The sequence below is a fragment of the Trematomus bernacchii genome, unplaced genomic scaffold (genome assembly GCF_902827165.1).
Source record: "Trematomus bernacchii unplaced genomic scaffold, fTreBer1.1, whole genome shotgun sequence".
Classification (NCBI taxonomy): Eukaryota; Metazoa; Chordata; class Actinopteri; order Perciformes; family Nototheniidae; genus Trematomus; species Trematomus bernacchii.
Genome location: NW_022987791.1, coordinates 514,518 through 538,616, shown reverse-complemented (window position 1 = coordinate 538,616; position 24,099 = coordinate 514,518). Strand labels below are relative to the sequence as shown.

The 24,099-nt window shown below is 42.0% G+C and overlaps 1 protein-coding gene across 1 annotated transcript in view; it reads right to left on the bottom strand.

Moving 5' to 3' along the window:
* Nucleotides 1-10,887: 10,887 nt before the first annotated feature.
* Nucleotides 10,888-24,099, bottom strand: part of qsox1 (quiescin Q6 sulfhydryl oxidase 1) — a 54,628-nt gene continuing 41,416 nt past the window's right edge. Inside the window, 3 exon segments of the mRNA XM_034149680.1 lie at nt 10,888-12,998; nt 14,234-14,476; nt 16,706-16,867. Coding sequence (XP_034005571.1) covers nt 12,544-12,998; nt 14,234-14,476; nt 16,706-16,867 — 860 coding nt within the window. The 3' untranslated portion in view covers nt 10,888-12,543.

The following is a 24,099-nucleotide window of genomic DNA, read 5'->3' as shown; positions in this document are numbered from 1 at the left end:
TTCACACATCGACACTACAGAAGAGCAGTGCAATAACTTTGTTAATTTCTTCAGGACAAAAGTTGCCATTATTCGCTCTCTTCTCTCCACCCCCTGCGCTGTGTCTGTCCCTACTGTCAACCCACAGCATGGGATTTTCCAACCGCTCTGCTGCTTCACGGAGATCTCTCAGCAAGAGGTTGAGGACATCCTCTGCAAGATGAAACCCTCCACCTGCACACTAGACCCTCTACCCACAGCCCTTGTCAAATCGAACATCTCGGCTATAAGTCCCATGATCCCCAACGTCATCAACAGCTCCCTCAAGGCTGGTCATGTTCCATCGGCTCTTAAAACTGCCGTCATCAGACCCCTGTGTTAAAAATTAACACCTTAGACGCAGATGTCCTCGCCAACTACAGGCCCATTTCCAACCTCCCATTTCAAGCCAAGGTGCTGGAAAAAGTAGTTGCCGCCCAGCTTCAGGACCATCTCCAACTAAACGGCATCTATGAGAAATTCCAGTCCGGTTTCCATTCCGCCCACAGCACTGAAGCAGCTCTGGTCAGGGTCACAAACGACCTGCTGATGGCGGCTGACACTGGATCCCCATCTTTCCTCATCCTCCTGGATCTGACTGCAGCATTCTACACTGTCGACCATAACATCCTCCTTCAGCGCCTCCAATACACCATCGGACTCTCTGACTCCGCCCTGAGCTGGTTCCAGTCCTACCTGTCTGGAAGAAAAGAGTATGTCTCCTTGGGAGGTGCGAGGTCCCAGACACACCCTGTCACCTGTGGTGTCCCTCAAGGGTCGGTCCTCGGCCCACTCTGTTCACCCTTTACATTCTGCCCCTTGGTCATGTCATCAGCCAGCATGGCATATCATTCCATTGCTACGCTGATGACACGCAGCTATATATAAAGACAGACCCTATCCCACATGCTTCCTCACTGTCACCATCATCATCACCGTTCCCATCAACATCCTTTAACACCTGCATTGAGGAGATAAAGGCTTGGATGCAACAAAACGTCCTGCAGCTTAATAGCTCCAAAACAGAGGCTATTTTAGTTGGCACACCAAACCAGGTCCAATCATCCCCCATAACCCACATTACTTTTTCTGGCCAAAACATACCCCTCTCTGCATCAGTTACCAACCTGGGTGTAAGATTTGACAGACATCTGACATTTGACACCCACATCAAACACCTGTGCAAAACCTCCTTCAACCACCTCAGGAACATTGCTAAACTCCGTCCCACACTCTCCCTGTCAGATGCGGAACAACTGGTCCATGCCTTCGTCTCCTCAAGGCTCGATTACTGCAACGTCATTGCCATCGGGACTCCTAGCGGGAGCTTTCAGAAGCTCCAATATGTACAGAACAGTGCCGCCAGGATCCTGATGAGGGTGAGAAAATACAACCACATCACACCCGTTCTTCATTCCCTACACTGGCTTCCCGTCTAATTCAGGATCGAATTCAAGATCGCACTACTGACCCATCAGTGCATCCACGGGAACGCTCCGTCATACCTAAAAGAACTACTCACATCACAAACCTCCACACGCAACCTCCATCGGCTTCGCCCCCCGAGGACCAAACTCCGCACAATGGGGATCGGGCTTTCTGTGCAGCTGCACTACTGTAGTAGTAGTAGTAGTAGTAGTAGTAGTAGTAGTAGTAGTAGTAGTAGTAGTAGTAGTAGTAGTAGTAGTAGTAGTACTACTACTACTACTACTACTACTACTACTACTACTACTACTACTACTACTACTACTACTACTACTAGTAGTAGTAGTAGTAGTAGTAGTACTGGTAGTAGTAGTAGTAGTAGTACTGGTAGTAGTAGTAGTAGTACTGGTAGTAGTAGTAGTAGTAGTAGTAGTAGTAGTAGTAGTAGTAGTAGTAGTAGTAGTAGTAGTAGTAGTTGTAGTAGTAGTAGTAGTAGTAATAGTAGTAGTAGAAGAGGTACTCAGATTCTATACTTGAGTAAAAGTAATAATATCCCGATGTTAAAATACTCTGTCATAAGTACTTGAGTAAAGTTACTAGCAACATGTACTTTATGTAGTCTTAACAACGCTTGAGCCATTCTGCATGGTAACACTTTACAATAAGGTACACAAAATGTGCTTAGTTACTGAGTAGTGAATAAGGAACGACTAGATAGTTAATGGTTAGTTAATGAGGATTTCCTGAGTGACTGCGATTGTAGAACTGATGGTTAGTTACTGGTTAACAGACTAGGGGGTACTGTATTAATGAATCATTCGTTAATGGTTAGTTAATGAGGAGTTCCTGAGTGACTTTGATTGAAGCAACAGCAGCTGGCACTTTTAAACCTGCCATCTTCGGCTGGCTTGGGTCCCACACTGGATCGACTGGTGGAGGTGGATCTGACCTGAGTACTTCCACTACTGCTGACAAAAGCCCTTAAACTTCCTGTAAGAAGTGAGGAGTGAATCTTCGCTCTCTGTTGACAGCAGCAGATTCAGTGAGTGAATTAAAGCCTTTTGACTGACACGTGTTGGAACTTCTCCAACGTCGTTACGGCCACTTCCTGTAAGCTGCTCACTCTGCAGGAGAGAAGCAAGATAAAGAGCAGAAACAGGAGAGAAGTACGGAGGCCACAACTCTTCCTTTAGGAGAAACACGCTGCAGCTTCAGAGACGATGCAGATATTAAAACAAATGTTCCACAAGAAGAAACATCTCCAGCAACTTGACAACACACGCAGCGTTTAGAGAACATTCAGCAACTTGAGGAGACATGCGCAGAAGCTCAAAACACAACGGAGACCAGGGGACACTAAAGAGTGACGCACACAGCTGGGAGACCAGGGGACACTAAAGAGTGACGCACACAGCTGGGAGACCAGGGGACACTAAAGAGTGACGGACACAGCTGGGAGACCAGGGGACACTAAAGAGTGACGCACACAGCTGGGAGACCAGGGGACACTAAAGAGTGACGCACACAGCTGGGAGACCAGGGGACACTAAAGAGTGACGCACACAGCTGGGAGACCAGGGGACACTAAAGAGTGACGCACACAGCTGGGAGACCAGGGGACACTAAAGAGTGACGGACACAGCTGGGAGACCAGGGGACACTAAAGAGTGACGCACACAGCTGGGAGACCAGGGGACACTAAAGAGTGACGCACACAGCTGGGAGACCAGGGGACACTAAAGAGTGACGCACACAGCTGGGAGACCAGGGGACACTAAAGAGTGACGCACACAGCTGGGAGACCAGGGGACACTAAAGAGTGACGCACACAGCTGGGAGACCAGGGGACACTAAAGAGTGACGCACACAGCTGGGAGACCAGGGGACACTAAAGAGTGACGCACACAGCTGGGAGACCAGGGGACACTGAAGAGTGACGCACACAGCTGGGAGACCATGGGACACTAAAGAGTGACGCACACAGCTGGGAGACCAGGGGACACTAAAGAGTGACGCACACAGCTGGGAGACCAGGGGACACTAAAGAGTGACGCACACAGCTAGGAGACCAGGGGACACTAAAAAGTGACGCACACAGCTGGGAGACCAGGGGACACTAAAGAGTGACGCACACAGTTGGGAGACCAGGGGACACTAAAGAGTGACGCACACAGCTGGGAGACCAGGGGACACTAAAGAGTGACGCACACAGCTGGGAGACCAGGGGACACTGAAGAGTGAAAAGTCTCCAGCTCTGTGAGTCACTCTTTAGTGTCCCCTGGTCTCCCAGCTGTGTGCGTCACTCTTTAGTGTCCCCTGGTCTCCCAGCTGTGTGCGTCACTCTTTAGTGTCCCCTGGTCTCCCAGCTGTGTGCGTCACTCTTTAGTGTCCCCTGGTCTCCGTTGTGTTTTGAGCTTCTTCAGCGTTTGGTTTCTGCAGCTTTTAGTAAACGCTGCATGTCTCCTCAAGTTGCTGAAGATGTTTCTTCAAGTGGAACATTTGTGTTTTTATATCTGCATCCTTTCTGAAGCCGTTTCTCCTGATGGAAGAGTTTTCGGCCGTTGTAAAGCGTCTGCACCTCTCGGCCGCCGTAGGTAAAGGTCAGGTTTGTGTTGAGAGTGAAACAGAGCAGAGGAGCTTTTTATCAACACTAACTGCAGGTTATTGATCCTCCCTCCCTCCTGTCCACACTCTGCCGTGCACAGTGGCGACTGGTCATTAGGGGCAGGTGGGGCACAGCCCCACCTAGTGTCAGCAGAAAGTATTACAAATAATGATTACAAAAATGCAAAAAAAAAAATAAAAAAATATATAAAATATATTTTAAGATCATGTTTAATCATCTGATTCGTCTGTACATTGCTGTTTTAGTCTGTGTTCTTCTAATTAGTGTGTCTACAGTCACAGTGTGTGCCTATTGAGCTGTTTAGAGCCATGTGGGACAAAACCTGATTATGCCCCTTCCTCTCGCTGTGAAGTCAACGGTGACTGTAAAAACTACACTGCGCATGCTCAGAGTATTTTGTAATGAAATGTGTGTGGCAAAAAAATAATGACCAGAGGGGCATGGAGCTACCATCCCCACCATACGTCATCTCAAATCATTCAGAGCTGATTGGCTGTAAGTACGTGTGCCGCGAAAAGTGTGGTGTGTGAAGAGGAGACGAGAGAGCTGCAGTGACGCGTCCTAAAACCAGGAAGTAAGCTGCGCATGGCTTCCCTCGACAAAAAAGCAATGAGATTTCTCCAGAGGATTTTAGAAAATAGCTGGAAATAAGATCTGTGGGAAACGTACCTGTTAGATAAATGCACCTTTTGATCAGCCGGATAACATCCACATGTCTACCCTACTTTTATAATTTTTTTATCATAAATCTATGGATTAGATTTATGATAGACTTTTGAAACTACAAGAACATAAGGAGGACTTTTACAAAAAAGTTATAGACATTTTTGTCCAGAAGGATAGGCAAATGGACTTCATCTTCAAGTCAAGGTAAGACCGCAATTTGATTGAAAATGGGATCTTACTAAGAGAGAACAATTCAATATTTAAATGATAAAATTACATTTTTTGGGTATCCTTTTGTTGAACTGTCTGTTTAAAATTAATCGAAGCATCAGACAAAAAAAGCTTTTGAAAATAATATTATATTTTGGTTTAGGTCAAAATATAATATTTGTAAACCTGAAGAGTCAGTGCCAGTGCCTCACCAGCCATGAACCTCACTGCACGTCACTGCAGAAGCTTATATATAGACATCTACGTTTTTTGTGCCCCACCACTTTTGTACATATAAAAACGCCACTGGCCGTGCACACATTCACTCCAAACTCTTTTTAATGTGCTAAAATCAGAGATTCTCCTTCAAAACACACACTCTGCACGCACACACACCACCATGGGAGGACAAGCCGTCACACACACACACACACACACACAGATATTTATTTAACAGTATATATATAAGAAGAAGAAGAAGAAGAAGAAGAAGAAGAAGAAGAAGAAGAAGAAGAAGAAGAAGAAGAAGAAGAACATATTAAATAAGAAATACAATTAAATAAAACATATAAAATAGAAAGACGTATTAAAAAAAGAATTAAATAAATAATACATTTTAATTTGAGAAAAAAATTGAAAAATGATAAGAAACATGTTTTAATAAAAAGATTTATAGAAATAATAGCACATACATAACAGTAAACAGCATAAGGTTTGATTAAGGGCGAAACAATAATACAAATGTGTTTCCTATATTTTTGTAAGTGATTTTCAATATTTAGAAAAGTGCTTTATTATTAATACTGTTTTTTATTTTGGTCATCATTTTCTTCTTATTAAAATGATTACTGTTATTAATATTGCTGTTAAGGTATTTTGTTTTTATGTTAAATGTTTAAATGAAATGTTGTGTCATGTTTTATCTTGCATTGAACATCCAACACTTCATGTCTTAGTATTTTTCTTTCTTTCGGTCACACAGGCTGTTCAGTAAAGTGACCGTCTGCTCGGGACACACAGCATCCCGACACACTGCGGAGACACTGTGTGTGTGTGTTGTGTGTGTGTGTGTGAGTGTGTGTGTGTGTGTGTGTGTGTGGTGTGGTGTGTGTGTGTGTGTGTGTGTGTGTGTGTGTGTGTGTGTGTGTGTGTGTGTGTGTGGCTGTGTGTGTGTGTGTGGTGTGTGTGTGTGTGTGTGTGATGTGTGTGTGTGTGTGTGTGTGTGTGTGTGTGTGTGTGTGTGTTGGGGCAGGGGGGGGTCAGCAGATGAGCGTGCACATGGAGGGGGGAGGGAACACGGCAGTAAAATGAGATGGATCTGACCCTACTTGACTCCTGCCTTTAAAAGGCTGAATGTTTAAAACTGAAAGGGGATCTGGTTTAGTTTGGATGTGATATATACCAACACCATATATTAACCTCTTTTTCATAATTTATTCACCACCACCCCCCCCTCTCTTTCTGTCCACAGCAGGAAGCTTTATAGTATTATTAAAGTCAGAAAGAGAGATGACAGAAAAATGCATCAGGCCCCTCCTGCATTTTAATATCAGTAGCGGAGGGGTAATAAACATGGAGGCAGAGAGGAGCGACTATAAAACCCAACAATGTCTAATTTATGGAAGACAACAGCAGGGCAGCAAGGTGAGGATGTTACCCTTCAGTCTTTCACAACACAACAACGTCTCAAACATTTCTGCAGCAGACAATCAACACACACAAAAAACAAGTTCTGAAGAAAGTGTTCTGGATTTTTTTGGATGAAATATATAACCCGCAGGAGGGATGAGGAACTGGACTGTTTCTGTAAAGTTATTGTGAAACTGTATATGTTTTTATATTTGTTATCTTTTGTTTTTAGCATTCAATGCACTTCCTGTCTATGTTTTCTTAAAATGTAAGATTCAAATGTTGTCTTAAAGGTGGGGTAGGTAATTTTGGAGAAACCAGCTCGAGATCGCTAGAATTTGAAAATACACAGCCGGAGAAAATCTCCCACTTCCTTACAGAGCCCCTCCTCCAACACACACGAACGCGCACATGACCAATGAGGGCACGAGATAAGTCTGTGCACAGATGGAAGGCTGACAGGCAGGTAGGCCATCCAGTTATTTTAGCCGGGCCGGCTAAAATGATTGGTCGTGCTTTTTACAGTACTACTACACTGATGATATTTTTTTATGAATTTTTTGTCAAAGCACTTAAGATATTCATTGCTATCGGGATGTTAAGAGCATTCCATGGAATATAACAACAAGTGTATCTCGAGCCGGTTTCTCAAACTTACCTACCCCACCTTTAATAATAAATTGTAAACTAAGCCAGACCTTAAACAGTCTGAGGCTAATGTTTCTCAATCATCATTTAAAAAACCCTATTCAGATCTTGTTCAGAGACTTTTATACTGAACATGGAGGGTTTTATGATGTAATACATTTTTTTCTGTGAAGACAGACAGGAGGTAAACACTAAAGGGAACAGCAGAAGAAGACAGAAAGTAAACACTAAAGGGAACAGCAGAAGAAGACAGACAGGAAGTAAACACTAAAGGGAACAGCAGAAGAAGACAGACAGGAAGTAAACAGCAGGTGTGCGTCATATGAGAGGCCCCGCCTTACATCTTCCGCGGCGGAATTTCCCCAAATCTGTGGCGGAAGTTCCGCCACAGATTTGGGGAAATTGGTCCATGCTCAAAGCATTGTGGGGATTTTAAGGACGCGAAGTCTACCCATGTGCAGCCTCGAAATTTCCCCCAAACCAAGGACGCGGCCTCGGTGGAATTCCAAGCATGCTGGAGATTGGAACAGTCCTTCAGCGGCACTCAATGACGTAGCATCCTTGAAATATTGGCTTGGAAGCCAATATCCTCGCGATTGAGAAACGGCCAGGGAGAACAGAATAGCAAAATAAAACCCATTACAAGACAGACAAAACTTAAATCGTGACATAACACTAGGATCATGACAGTTTGTCCTCAGAGTGAACCGTCACCACTGTTCACTGATATCACATCGCTGCCATCTTCCTCCTTCATCTTCATCAGAGTGAACGCTCCTGATAAAAGGCTCCTGCAGGGAAAGCATCTCTGACTACAATCCCTTAACAAACAGGTAAACATTTAACCAGATTAACAGATCACATGTGAGCAGACGAGTAATTAAACCTGAAGACATGAACGTGTTTGACATCGTGTTTCAAATCCCTGACTATGATTCACACTCGGACATGGGGGGGGAAAGTAAGCTGGTACTTTTTACTTTGACTTTACGTGGTATTTGTATTCTTCATTTTATTGGTTTAAAAAAAAAAAAAAGTATTTCTACTATTGCTGTTAAAAGAAAATATGAAAAACATAGATTTTATTTATGTAAAAAGTAACTTCAAGTGTTGTTGCGCAAAAAGGTCAAATATTTCCCTCTGAGTAAAGTAGAAGTATAAAGTGTCAGAAAATGTAAATACTCAACCAAAGTACAAGTACCTCATGAGGACAGTACTTGTGTACATGTACTTGGATACAGTTCAGTACTAGACATAGCTTTAACTCACACACACACACACATGCAAAAAATAAGTTTGAGAAGGACACACACTTCCTCCTTCAGTGTGACACTTCTCCCCACAGCCCTGGTATTAAAATGTGTCGTGAGATATATTGGATAATGTGTGATAAAGGAATAAATAACACACAGAAGCTTCAGCGTGACAAACTGTGCTGTTCTCCATCCATTCTGCCGTCATAACGTGTCATGAGCGACTCATTCAAAGTATCTGAGAGTTTGATTAAGTCACAGCTCGATGCTCCTCCGCTTTAATGTACGGCTATTAATCAGCCTATTGTGGGTGTAAATGTGTTTGTGTGTGTGTGTGTGTGTGTGTGTGTGTGTGTGTGGTATCGACTGCCTTAATTCAACTAATTCACCATCACAACCTGTCATAGTGCTGATGCTGGAGACGTGGTTTGGATGAAGAGATGGACTTTCAGAGATCAGTGGGTGTTTGTCTGTGTGTGTGTGTGTGTGTGTGTGTGTGTGTGTGTGTGTGTGTGTGTGTGTGTGTGTGTGTGTGTGTGTGTGTGTGTGTGTGTGTGTGTGTGTGTGTGTGTGTGTGTGTGTGGAGGTAAGGGGTCGAGAGTCAAGGGAATTGAAGCCGATGTTCAGGGAAACACAAAGCTCAAGATCAAGCGTCGCTCGTCCCTCAGATGGGCTTGTTGTAATCCGAACGACATCAAAAGCCTCAATGCATCCATCCATTTATCACACACACACACACACACACACACACACACACACACACACACACACACACACACACACACACACACACACACACACACACACACACACACACACACACACACACACACACACACACTCCTCCCTCTTTCATGCACCTCACCCCACCGTCACACCCGTGTCTGCTGCCCGCTCACCTCAAGTGTGTGAGGCAAGAAGCCCCCCCTTAAAGCCGATTGCGTTTTAATAAAGTTTATTATGTGCGGGTAGCTAATCCTCGAGGGTAATCTCTCCCTGTAGTCCTAAAGGAAAGCTGGATTACTCACTTGCTATAATCCCAATGAAATTGTTAGGATTTAGCTTGCGCTGCACAGCAGATGGCAACAGGCTTTTTCCTTCAACCTTGGATGCTTTAACCCCCCCAATTTCTACATGCAACAACCTCCCAAATCCTCAGGGTAGTCTTGGTCAAAACAAAATAACAAACCAGCAGGGAAAAACATCCGAGACATTTTGAGAAGACAAAGATGGGGTCAAGATTTCTGTTTGTGGCCTTTAAAGAGTCCTCTCCTGCTGATGTTCAGGTGTATATCAGTATGTAGTGTCTCTACTTTAAAGAGTTCTCTCCTGCTGATGTTCAGGTGTATATCAGCATGTAGTGTCTCTACTTTAAAGAGTCCTCTCCTGCTGATGTTCAGGTGTATATCAGTATGTAGTGTCTCTACTTTAAAGAGTCCTCTCCTGCTGATGTTCAGGTGTATATCAGTATGTAGTGTCTCTACTTTAAAGAGTCCTCTCCTGCTGATGTTCAGGTGTATATCAGTATGTAGTGTCTCTACTTTAAAGAGTCCTCTCCTGCTGATGTTCAGGTGTATATCAGTATGTAGTGTCTCTACTTTAAAGAGTCCTCTCCTGCTGATGTTCAGGTGTATATCAGTATGTAGTGTCTCTACTTTAAAGAGTCCTCTCCTGCTGATGTTCAGGTGTATATCAGTATGTAGTGTCTCTACTTTAAAGAGTCCTCTCCTGCTGATGTTCAGGTGTATATCAGTATGTAGTGTCTCTACTTTAAAGAGTCCTCTCCTGCTGATGTTCAGGTGTATATCAGTATGTGGTGTCTCTACTTTAAAGAGTCCTCTCCTGCTGATGTTCAGGTGTATATCAGTATGTAGTGTCTCTACTTTAAAGAGTCCTCTCCTGCTGATCCTCAGGTGTATATCAGTATGTAGTGTCTCTACTTTAAAGAGTCCTCTCCTGCTGATGTTCAGGTGTATATCAGTATGTAGTGTCTCTACTTTAAAGAGTCCTCTCCTGCTGATGTTCAGGTGTATATCAGTATGTAGTGTCTCTACTTTAAAGAGTCCTCTCCTGCTGATGTTCAGGTGTATATCAGTATGTAGTGTCTCTACTTTAAAGAGTCCTCTCCTGCTGATGTTCAGGTGTATATCAGTATGTAGTGTCTCTACTTTAAAGAGTCCTCTCCTGCTGATGGAGAGGACTCTTTAAAGTAGATAGCCAATAGGAGTGCGAGTGTTCCATAGTGATGTCACTATGTTCCTGAACTTTGGGATTTCAGCCTTTGCAGACCATTTACATGCACTAAAACCTATAGAATACACTACAGGAAAGGGAAAGCCCCAAAAAGCAGAATAGGGCCTCTTTAAAAACAGATTCCTCAACACATGATGGTGGCATATAAAAAGCAAAGAGTCTTTATCAAAAATAATTTTATTGATTCAGACAGAAGCAGTGGAGCCCGCAGTGTTTTTGAGACGAGCCAAAAACAAATCCTGCTTATTCTAAAACCCCGTCCAGTGTGAACACAAACATCCACAGCATGTGATGTCATGTTTAAAGATGGGACACAGTGTAATGAACAGAAAAGCCACCGAGAAGCAGCGGAAAGTCACAGTATTCAACGACGTGAAGAAACCCTCAAGAAACTGTAAAAAACCCACAAAGCATTTACAGACTTTTTAAACGTCTGATTATTAAATTAAATGCACACACTTTAAACTCAATGCATGAAAAATCAACACGAAATTAATTGATTGGAGGGAAAACGGTGCATCTGTCATTTAAGATACAACAGCATTTTTTTTAAATCAAAAAAATGAAGTTAAGTGTAAATATAAAAAATATGATTTAAAAAAATAATAATAATTTGGTCGTATGAAAGTACTCTAGGCACATTTTCACCCTACTTTGGGATAATACAAAATAACTATAAATCAAATTAATCATCCTCCATTAGTACAAAACACACATTAGTTGCATTGACTTCCTTCAAATTCCCCAAAAGCAATTAATCTCATTTTGGGTTTAATTGTATCCTTCATAAATGGATTAGCTCGCATCCAACGCATGGACATAAACATTAATACTCACACATTTCCACATTTGAGCTCCAGAGGCCATTGAATTATTAAATTGGAAGTTAATCTGCTAATTTCTCCTCTTCTTGTACGACGTTCAGTATAAACACGCTGCAAGTGAGAGTTAAGTGGACCACTTAAGATCTCCTTAATCTGAACACAACCCCTTACAGTTACCCTTAAGACAGCGGTGGAAGAAAAGTAGTCATACCACAGTGTAGAAATAAAGTCCTGCATTCAAAATGTGATTTAAGTAGAAGAACAAAAGTGTTAGCGTCCAGAAAGTACTCGTTATCCTGATATATGATATCTTTTATCACTGTTTTTATTTATCAATGCTGCAGCTGGTTAAAGTGGCGCTAACTTTTTCTACTGCCAGAAGACTTTTCTTTTGCCGCTGCTTTCAAATAAATCAAAAAGTCTTATTCTTGTATTTTATACGTTTGTTATTCTACTTGACTGTTGCACTTAATGCTCATAATTGTATTTGTTGTTTTAGATGAAGCACTTTCATTGTGTTCAAATGTGCCATATAAATAAACTAAATCCATAATAATACCATGTTTTTTTTTAATATGAACCTGCATATTAACCTTTGTTGTAAGATAAATGCAGTGGGGTAAAAAAGAACAATATCTGTCTCTGATCTGCAGTAAAGCATATCTTTCTGTATAACACTACCTTTTTTACATCTGCACAGCGCTCCACTTTAAAGTCTGTATTTTGTATATTCAATTGTTTTATTTTTACATCTGCTTCTTATAATCGTTCTATTTGTGATCCTTCTCTTACCACTAATTATGTTTGCAGGTGTATACACAAAAGACATTTCCTTATATGCGTAAGTCTTCTTGGCAATAAACCTGATTCTGATTCACTTCCCTCAAAAGAGAGCGCAGTACGTGAGGAAAAGTACTTCCCACCACTGCCTCATCACTGCTGATTGTTAAGGATAAATGTTTTCTGATTCTGCATTTCAACTCTCCTATCTTCATGTCATGGACACTTTAACCCTCCGCAGCTTGAGGCGGTTCTTGAAGAACAGATACATGGCGAGGAGGCACATGGAGGACAGGAAGTAGAGGATGACACACAGGCTGATGTCCACTCTGGAGAACCCGATGTTTATCGTTGAAATCCATCGTCCCCCACGACTCCTCTCCACCTCCTCTCTGACGTAGAAACGCCCCGTCAGTTCCCTCTTTCTCCTCCGACCCACATCCGGCTCAAAGTCCTCCTCCACGGGCTGAAACGCCGCCATGCCGAGACCGAAAAGAGGCTCCTGGTCCTCCTCGTTCCTCTGTAAGGAGCGGCGTTTGACCCGGTTTGAGGCCAGAGCTTTGACCCTGAAGTGCTGATTCACAAAGGAGTCCAGATCCACGATGTCCTCCGGCAGCTCCCGCATCCTCATCCCCACGATGCTGGCTCTCCTGCGCCGCCGCACTCCTCAAAGACAAAGTCAAATAAGTCAACTTTATTTAGTCAATCTTTCAGTTTGTGTGTACAGACAGAGAGATGGAAAATACCGTTTCCCACAATCCAGAGGAATACAAAATACAAATCTATATACAAATATGTATACAAATATGTATATACCTACATATACACCAGCCGTTCCCAACCTGTGGGGCCGCCAAATAATTAGCAAAACCAGTGGCGAGCTGTCAGGGCCCTCGAGGCCCTCTCTGAGGGCCTAAGATATTCTACAAAGTAATATTTAAAAACATTAAAAAATATATATTTTAAAAATATATTTTTTTAGTTCTATTTTTCATTAGTTTTACCGAAAAAAAACTTGATTTAATTGTATTTAAAATAACATTTCCAAAGAAATAAATCCTTCGAATCTGCCTGTTCAGTCTCTGTTTGAATGTGAAGGGTTACATGAAAGATGCTGGTCTGAGCCCTCTCTGCGATTCACAGAGGGCCCGCTATAGTAGCTGAACGAGAGAGTAATGTCAAATGACAGTACAATTGACCAATCATATCTTCCCTCTAAATGGGTGGGTTTTATTATCGCGGACTTTATGACAAGTTCCGCCCGCTGTGAAGCTTTTCTTGTTTCCATAGCAACAACAACTTCCTGTCAACAGCGTAAACTCGCCTTCAAAATAAAAGCATGCCAAATTACACTTAAGACAACGAAAGTAACAAACACAATGCAATATCCTTTTCAATGTCAAAGAACACAAATTGGGTTATTTACAGGTGTTGTTTTGTGTGGTAGAGGGTCGCTTTCATTGATGCGTTTTGTACCCCGGGCCGTTGTTTTGATATTCCGCTGAAGTATACGCTGTGACGTAATAACTCTTTTTTTTTTTAGGGAAGGGGTGGGGGTCAGAGGGCAAGTCATGGCTTACTGAGCAAAACATTATGATTTGTGTGGAGACATTTCATTATTAAGATTTTATTTTATTGAACCTCTTTTCCTTTCTCTTTCTTGATCCTCCTTAGCAACGGTCATTACAGTCCTTGACAGCGGTCTGTTCTACTGGATTAACAACGTGTCACATGTTCTGAATTGACCAATCAGAACTTTATTTAGCCTCCGTATTGTTTATGGTTGAATGTGGGCCGCGATAAAAAATGTGATTCTTAAGTGGGCCCTGAGTTGAAAAAGGTTGGGAACCGCTGATAGACACAATCAACAGACACATATATATATATATATACGGCCTCACGTTTAACCAAGGGCGTTGTTTCCTGCGGTGCTTCCTCCTCATCTTCCTCCTCCTCTTCTTCCTCCTCTTCCTCTTCCTCTTCCTCCTGCTGTTGGGTGGGTTGTGGAAGAAGAGGATTCGGGATGGAGTCCAGCGCCTCCCGGGTTTTCCTCTCCAGATGTTTCAGAGCCTCTAACGTTCGCTGACGACTCTCGTGTTTCTCCCGCTGTTTTTTCAGGATCTGGCTTTCGTCTTCGAGGTAATCTGACAGGACGAGGGGAGGAAAGACACGGGGTATTATTTTGAAAATCATCGGATGTCAAAATAACATGCTTTACTAATTATCTTCAGTTCATCTGAAATCATTAGTGAACGCTAATTCAGTAAAAACTCTTTACCCATTACAGCATATTGAAATAAAACTGTGATTTAATTGTAAAACACGGAACAAAATGATGTCGAAATAACTACATGCTGATACTGGTTAGTAAAAACTATGACTTAATGCTTTGACAAGTAACAGCGGGCGGAAAAAGTTTAAAATGTGTGTTTTCTGAATGGAGTTGGGATGGATCAGGCTAAGCTAACATGTAGCTTCTCCGTCCACACTCACAACAACGTCATACAGACAGAAATAAAGCAGTGACTGTGTTCACCATGCCGCAAACAGTCTGTAGTTTGTACATTTATTTTCTCCAGTTTCTGAACAGATATGAGGAGCTGTGAGCTCTGTGTGCTAACAGCTAACGGCTAACGGCTAACAGCTAACGGCTAACAGCTAACGGCTGCTGTTTGGTTTTCTGATCCAATGTCAGTGACAGCGAGCTGAGACTCTCAACGCTGATTGGCATTAAGATCAGATAAGATGAAACTTTATTTATCCCCTTGGGGAAATTCAGGCGTTAATATCCAACCCAGTCTCACAGCATTTCGTGTTATAGTCACGAAATGTAATCTATTGATTCGTGTTCACCAACACAATTTTCACCTTTTTTTCGTGTCACACAGAACGATTTTAAAAGCAATGTATTTCTATTGGTAGTATGTTTCGTGCCTGCAACACGTCTTTTTGTCCGGTCGGGTCTTGGAAGACCAGAAGCTGTGTGGTTCATAAAAACATGTTCTTAATCAATATCTTACCCTAAGCCTTTTATTTTAAATTGTATAATGTCTGAGTTTTTTTGCGGTCAGTGAGGAAAAGAAATGGCTCAGAGCCTCAGAATACTGACATCTGTATTTTTTTTAAATCTTTTTTTCCTTCTAATTAGTTATTATTTGGTGCAGGCACGAAACATACTACCAATATAAATACATTGCTTCTAAAATCGTTCTGTGTCAGAATACTTAAATCTGTATTTTTTAAATCTCTTTTTCCTTCTAATTTGTTATTATTTACATTGCTTTTAAAATCGTTCTGTGTGACACGAAAAAAATGGGGAAATCGTGTTGGTGAACACGAATCAATAGATTAATTTCGTGACTATAACACGAAATGCCGTGAGACTGTGTTGCCATAGCAGCAACAGGGTCAGAGTTAAACACTGGATTCAAAGGAAGGTACAAATAAAGATAAAATAGAATACAAGTTAAAATAATAATACAGCAAAAATAAACTGATAAAGTGAAGAAGTAACTATTAAAACAAGATATCACAGTAAAAAGTTGTGCATTTGTACGAACATGTTAAATATATTTACATAAGTGTGCAGGTTAAAGTCTTGTAAAACAGTGCAGGTGTTATGTTTGAACATTCCTGGTTACCATTTGCGAGAAGACACATCGTCACATGAATTTATCTCTCGAGGTGAACTCTCGCCAGCGTGAATTTTCGTCTATGCGCCACTTTGCATTGACTTTACATGCAATCAAAGCTCCTTTAAGCAGGACACATGTCTGACGACCAGGGTAGAACACGCTGTGGTTTGTCGGTAAGTGGACCGGTTTAATTCAAATTAAAGGTGGGGTAGGTAAGTTTGAGAAACCGGCTCGAGATACACTTTTTGTTATATTCCATGGAATGCTCTTAACATCCCGATAGCAATGAATATCTGAAGTGCTTTGACAACAAATCCATACAAAAATATCATCTGTGGAAGCCGTAGTACTGTAAAAAGCACGACTAATCATCTGAGCCGGCCCGGCTAAAATAACTGGATGGCCTACCTGCCTGTCAGCCTTCCATCTGTGCACAAACTTATCTCGTGCCCTCATTGGTCATGTGCGCGTTCGTGTGTGTTGGAGGAGGCGCTCTGTAAGGAAGTGGCAGATTTTCTCCGGTTGTGTATTTTCAAATTCTAGCGATCTCGAGCTGGTTTCTCCTAATTTACCTACCCCACCTTTAACTAAAGATAATGAATAAAGCATCACATTAAGAGATCATTTTAGTTGATTTGTGTACGTTTTTCTCCCTGGAGCCAGTTTTACTTGAGGGAAAATCACCACTACCATGACCTTTGTGCTCTTCATTAAATAAACCGTGGTGTTGATCTGCACCTGTGAGGATGCTGCTGGAGGAGAAGTGAGCCAGCAGGAAGGGCAGTACGTGATCCTGGATCCACCGGTGCTCCCCGTTCTCCTTCAGCGAGTGGCAGCCCGGACACATCTCCGGAGACGGCCACTGGATCTTTGGGAAGTTCGGGTCTTCACTCAACGCACCTGCAGGGACAAACACCGGAAGATAAAGTCATGTACGGTCCTCCTCCACTGTACCTCAGCCACATCATAGACGCTATGCAATACATTAATGCACACAATATCTGTTATATTACTGCACATATCTTATTCCATTCTATTTCTATGTAAATACTTCTATATTTGACTATTTTTTTAATTATTTTTTTAATGTTATTATAGTTTTCTTAAAATTGTTTTCTATCTGTGTTTTTAATTTTTGTTTTACTTTTATATTTGCACCACAACATCAAATCAAATTCCTCGTACGTGTCAACCTACCTGGTAATAAACCTGTTTTTCTGATTCTGATTCTGATCACGAGAACATCAAGCACACAAACACATGGGGTTTAAAGGATGGTGAAGCTAGGTTTCTTTTTCAGAAACAAGTCCTGTTTCTCACTTGAGGCCAGGAAAAGGCTCTGTGACCTTTTGACCTGTGCTGGACTATGGTGATCTGATCTATATGAATGCACCTGCCCATGACCTGGTCAAGTTAGATGCCGCCTATCACAGTGCACTAAGATTTGTTACTAACTGTAAAGTATTAACTCATCACTGTACCCTGTATGCCAGGGCAGGTTTGCCTTCACTAATGGCGCATTTCCACTGCAGGGCCTAGCACGGCTTAGTACGGTATAGTTAGGCCTTGGTAGGCCAGGCTCCCTTTATGCTGCGTTTCCATTACAGTTTAGGAACTGGGGCAGTAACTATAGTAACGCAGTGTAGGCGGAGCCGTGACGTCATCTTCAATGAGAACCCCAAAACCAACATCAGCCGTTAGCTGTTAGCACTCAGAGCTCACAGCTCCTCATATCTGTTCAGAAACTAGACAGAAGTTAAACAAGTACAAACCACAGACTGCCTGTGTCATGGTGAATACAGTCGCTGCTTTATTTATGTCTGTAGGCCGTTGTTGTGAGTGTGGACGGTCGGAGCATATACTGCGTTAGCTTAGCCAATCTCCATTCAGAAAACACGCATTTTAAAAGGTGTTTTGCCTGCCGTCTGTCTGCAGACTTGACAAAGCATTAATTCATGGTTTTTAATAACCGGTATCAGTATGTTGTTACTTCGGCATCATTTTGAAACGTGTATTACCAGGGTTGCCAACTCTCACGCATCTGGCGTGTGACACACGCTTTCACTCTCAATCTCACGCTCTCACGCTGCCCAAACTATTCTCACGCCAAAAATAAGAATACGAAGACTCGAAACGGTTTTGAAAACTTTTCTCACGTAGTGATCGTCTTCTCAATAGAACATCTTTGATAATGTCTTCTGGCCAATCAGAATCACGATAACGGCGTGGTGTTGTTGCAGGAAGTCCCGACGGAGAATACTTTTGCGGTAGTACATCTCTATACATCGATACAACATTACGTGTTGATAGAAATCAACACGTAATGAAATAAGACCCCACGGTTTGATGATTGATAGGTGTGTGGGCTGTCTTTCATTTTGACACACAGAACAATGGGGGCTATCCACCCTTATCCACAATGTAAAGTAATTCACACAGCCTCTTCCCTCTTCTCTCTGTGAGGAGCAGCAGGTTCAGCTTTCAGAACAAATTAACACAAAACTAAAATGGCATTAATTTTTTTAAATATGTTGTGTAGTAATAGATTTATTTATTTTTCTTCTCAAGAGAGTACCAGAATGTGTATTTTATGTTAGTATTTCAAAAAATCTCCTGGGGGAGAATCCCCCCAGACCCCCCTGTAGGGGTTGGGTCTTCAGCATGTCAACTGTTTCACTTGTGGGGAAATTGCAGGATTGGCTCCAGGTCGCCCTTTTTATTTACTACAAGACAAATGTGCCTTTTTATATCATACAGTTCAATTTGGATTGAGAGAGACAGGGAAATAATCTAAACCTCACGCGTGGCGTTTCACTGTCGGGGGGGAGCGTGTATGTAATTACATTGCAAATACTGACTTGAGCCCCATCACTGTATGGGTTAGCCCTACCATAGATTACCCAACACAAATACTCTGGAGCCGCAACTGCCGACCCGTATTGCGCATGCGCAGATCTAAGATCCAGTAGAAATGATAAAAAAGTAAAAGTCTGCTGCTTATTGTTCTACTAGGCCAACATAGAGTCAAAGAGTACAGTATATGAGAGTGAGTGTGTTAATTAATATATTTGGCAGTTTGGAGTAAGTCTGTAGATTTGTTTGTGTGTGTGTGTTTCATGTATAGGCCTCTCACGATAATTAATTTTGTTGGATACATTTTCCCGGAAATTATTGCGATAAACGATAATATTCTCGGCACCGCTGTATGACCATTTTAGACCACTGACATAATGATAATATATAATAATAATTCAAGTGCATCCTTTCAAACTGCTAGTCACATCCTCATGTAAATGGCAATTTATCGAGGTCACAAAAGTTATCGAGTTCATTTTTATTTATCGTACGATAAGTCAATGAATTGCTTATCGCGACAGGCACACAATAAAACAGTGGAAACAAACATGTTTGACTTTCATTAGTGAATGAAACTGTGTGCCCTTTATAGTCTGTGTCCATTATTGTGTATTTGTATATATTGTATATATATGCTAAGGTCCCGCTGCTGACACGATAGCAGTCATTTTGTGCGCATATGTGTAATTAAACCGAATTAAACCCATGATATCAAAATCTCACTCCAGCCAGATACCCAAAGTTGGCAACCCTGGTATTACAATTATATCACGGTAAAATATGTTGTAGTTGCCAGCGATTCTCTCACTAGTTTAGCATACTCAGCCCAGTTGTTGGCCCGGGAAGAACCTCGATTTTGGAGAGCCAGAAAACTGTGAAAAAGTACCCGCTAGCCGGAACTACGCCTAGTGGAAACGCAACCAAAAACGGGCACGGAATGGCGCATTTCCACTACAGCACGGTTTAAGCGTGCCTGTACGGAGGCTCAGTCACTGGTACATGTTCATCTACAAAGCCATGCTAGGTAAACTCCCATCTTACATCTGCTCTCTGATCACATGGAGAGTTGAAAGTAGCTATTGCCTGAGATCTCATAAAGTGGGAAAAGTGCTGCGGTGTGAACGCGGCTATTGTAAATCCCTGTATCTATGTTGTTTTCTGTTTTCATGTCTTCATGTGGAACCTACTTGCAGCAGGTCTCCCTTGAGATGGGATTCACCTGCTTAAATAAAGGTTTGAAATGAAAATGGACTGTGATCATAAAGCGTAGTCAAATATATGAATGCACACGTCAGGTGTATTTGTCCCCTCATGCAGACTTTACTTTAGCACGTACACTGTGTTGTGCAGGATTTCTGCAAAAACACGATGACACCAGACGACAGTAGTATTATTCAATTACCTAAATAGAACCATTAGGAGACATACTGTCCAAAGAGCAGCATGAGAGTTATTCATATTATTATATATCTTTATTGAACGAGGACCATGCATACAAACACATTCATCTCAAAGAGAGGAGACGCTTTATGTGCAGCCCCTGGGCAGGAACACGCATAACAAATCAACAAACATTAAATACATTTCCTATCATACTAACACATAAAACAGATCAAATACAAGTACATTTGCCAATTTAAATATAAGTAAATAAGGGAATGATGTAAGGTTATGCAATATCTGTGACTTTACAAAGACATCGTTTGGATGACTGGTTTTCTTGCAAATAAACACCCGTCTTTTTCTTCATATATCCATCAATTATTCAATTATCAGCTTTAGGGGAGCTCTTTACCGCTCTGAACACAGGAGTTCAAACTAAAGGGGCCTATCTCTTCCACTGATACCACGTTCTCACACACTGATAGCCATCTACCTTAAAGTAGATGATATATATATATAACAAGGTCAGAAAGAGTTGCATGTGTCCATATTCATGCAGATCATAAAGCACGCAGTCAGCGGCTTCCTCTCATTGTTGTTTCTTTTATTTTGTGTGTGTGTGTTGACTGGAGGATGTAAGTGCTCCGAGGACTCGGTGCAATCTGAGCTGAACCCATTTGATCTTGTCACAGAGATCGTAAAAACTAAGTGCCCATATGCATATGTGTATGTATGTGTTTAAGTGTGTATATGTAAATCATCTGTCTGTGTTTGTGTGCAGGTAATCCAGGGATTGATGTGTGTGTGTGTGAGTGTGTGAGTGTGAGTGTGAGTGTGAGTGTGAGTGTGAGTGTGAGTGTGAGTGTGAGTGTGTGAGTGTGAGTGTGAGTGTGAGTGTGAGTGTGAGTGTGTGTGTGTGTGTGTGTGTGTGTGTGTGTGTGTGTGTGTGTGTGTGTGTGGGAGTGTATGACAGGGTCTAACAATGATCAATGGGCTTCTGGGATGTCCCAGTGGGAGGGGTGGTGAGATAATAGATGTGGCCAAAGTGGACAGCTTCCCCACACACACTCTGACACACACACACACACAGTTTTGTGCGGCAGACCTCCACCACCTGTCTTGTCGCTTCACACGCTTTCAAAGCAAAGTCCAATCTCCAAATTGAACATGAGAGCAGCAGAAACCTCGCAGGGGAGCTGCCCCGCTAATGAATTAAACTTTCTCCTTTAACATGTTTTCTTTCATGTAGCCGCCCCTCACTCACACACACATACACACACACACAAACACACACACACACACGAAATCCATGCAAACACAGAGGAACTGGCAGATGCACAAGAAAACCCAGGTATTTATATGAATATACCTGAAAAAACGCAAGTTGTATTGTCATATAAATACTTGAGTGTAGTAGTAGACCATCTTCTATCCTCACATATATCTGTAGAAAGGACACTTTAGGTTTTAAGGGTCGATTGGACACATTCTTCTCTTGGTTTTTTACATCTGTGGCTTTGAGTGTTTTAAAGTATTGCAATACGACATGGTAAAAGTGTTTGTCCTCAGCTCTAAAGTGAAAACTGCTCCACTAAATGAAAATATTCTCAAATATCGTGGGTCAACCCCGTGAGAAACTCTGTGCATCAAGCAGTGCTGCAGATAATTAAATAAACCAGGGAAATCTTTCAAAAGTGCTTTAGTATAAGTGTAGTTTAGTGTCTCAAATGCTTTCTGTTTAAAGGTAGGGTAGGTCATTTTGGAGAAACCGGCTCGAGATCGCTAGAATTTGAAAATACACAGCCGGAAAAAATCTGCCACTTCCTCACAGAGCCCCTCCTCCAACACACACGAACGCGCACATGACCAATGAGGGCACGAGATAAGTCTGTGCACAGATGGAAGGCTGACAGGCAGGTAGACCATCCAGTTATTTTAGCCAGGCCGGCTCAGATGATTGGTCGTGCTTTTTACAGTACTACAGCTTCCACAGATGATATTTCTTTATGGATTTTTTGTCAAAGCACTTCAGATATTCATTGCTATCGGGATGTTAAGAGCATTCCATGGAATATAACAAAAAGTGTATCTCGAGCCGGTTTCTCAAACTTACCTACCCTACCTTTAAAATGTAGTGATTAAAATGACTAAAAAAGCTGTGAAGAAGTTTCTCAATTGTCAATTTGAGTCAAATACATATAATTAAATACTAAAATCACCCAAAATTGATCCAGTGTTTGAAATTTGGTGGTAAATTCCTTCGCTGGAAATGGAAAACTCAAGTAGCTAACAGGCTTTTTTGTAAATATATGGACCAAGACGAATGAATATGGAGGTTTTGGTGCTTGTTTCCAGCTTTAACAGATTGTTACATCTATCTGCTGCAGTAAACCTTCTCTACCAACATATTAAAGAGCTTTTTGAACATTAAAGCATGGCAACTTGTCACACTTAACACTAATATCAACCTGAACATCAGCAGAATAACCCCCCTTTAAAGGGTCTTGATCATATTGTCTTCGCTTGTTATTAATATTTATATATGTGTCCTTGTTGATGTTGAAACTGCTGTGATGCAAGAAACATTTCTGACTTGATCTGACAATAAAGTATCGTATGGTATCGTAAAATACTCTTACACACACTCTGCACAAATACCACAAGGACACACACACAGGGCAGCATCTAGTAATAAATTGTCACCAACAGTCGCCATTGTGTGTGTGTGTGTGTGTGTGTGTGTGTGTGTGTGTGTGTGTGTGTGTGTGTGTGTGTGTGTGAAAGAGGAGAGCAACAGCAGGCCTGTCACTTTACAGCACTGTCAATTTACATCCTCCTCCTCCTACTCTTCCTCCTCCTCTTCTTCACCGCTCAAGATTAATCTCAGTCATATGCATGTGTGTATGTACTCTGCATACTTTACATAAAGGATACATCAATTTTACTGTGTCCTGCGGCCTGTGTGTGTGTGTGTGCGTGTGCTTTTACACATTTCAGCAGGTAAGAACACACACACACACACACACACACACACACACACACACACACACACACACACACACACACACACACACACACACACACACACACACACACACACACACACACACACACACACACACACACACACACACACACACACACACACACACACACACACACACACACACACACACACACACACACACACACACACACACACACACACACACACACACACCACTGATGCCTTCCTTATTCTAATCAGCGTGCCACGTTAGCAGCCAGGGTGACTTTAGCCATAGCGGCCATATTGAGATTGCCACAGCGGGCTGTCAGAGGATGTCATCGCCGCGGCTCATACATATTCATCAGGTATAAATATGTATTGTTCAGCGCGTCAAACTAGCTTCCTCAGCACTAATTCAGTAAGTGAGGATCACCTGCAGCGCATACTGAGCTGCTGGGAGTGATGTCATTTAAACAAATGAGACTAAACATAAACTCTGATTGTTGTTTGACAGATTTAAAGGAACCTATTCTACTTTAAAGAGTCCTCTCTTGCTGATGTTCAGGTGTATATCAGTATGTAGTGTCTCTACTTTAAAGAGTCCTCTCCTGCTGATGTTCAGGTGTATATCAGTATGTAGTGTCTCTACTTTAAAGAGTCCTCTCCTGCTGATGTTCAGGTGTATATCAGTATGTAGTGTCTCTACTTTAAAGAGTCCTCTCCTGCTGATGTTCAGGTGTATATCAGTATGTAGTGTCTCTACTTTAAAGAGTCCTCTCCTGCTGATGTTCAGTTGTATATCAGTATGTAGTGTCTCTACTTTAAAGAGTCCTCTCCTGCTGATGTTCAGGTGTATATCAGTATGTAGTGTCTCTACTTTAAAGAGTCCTCTCCTGCTGATGTT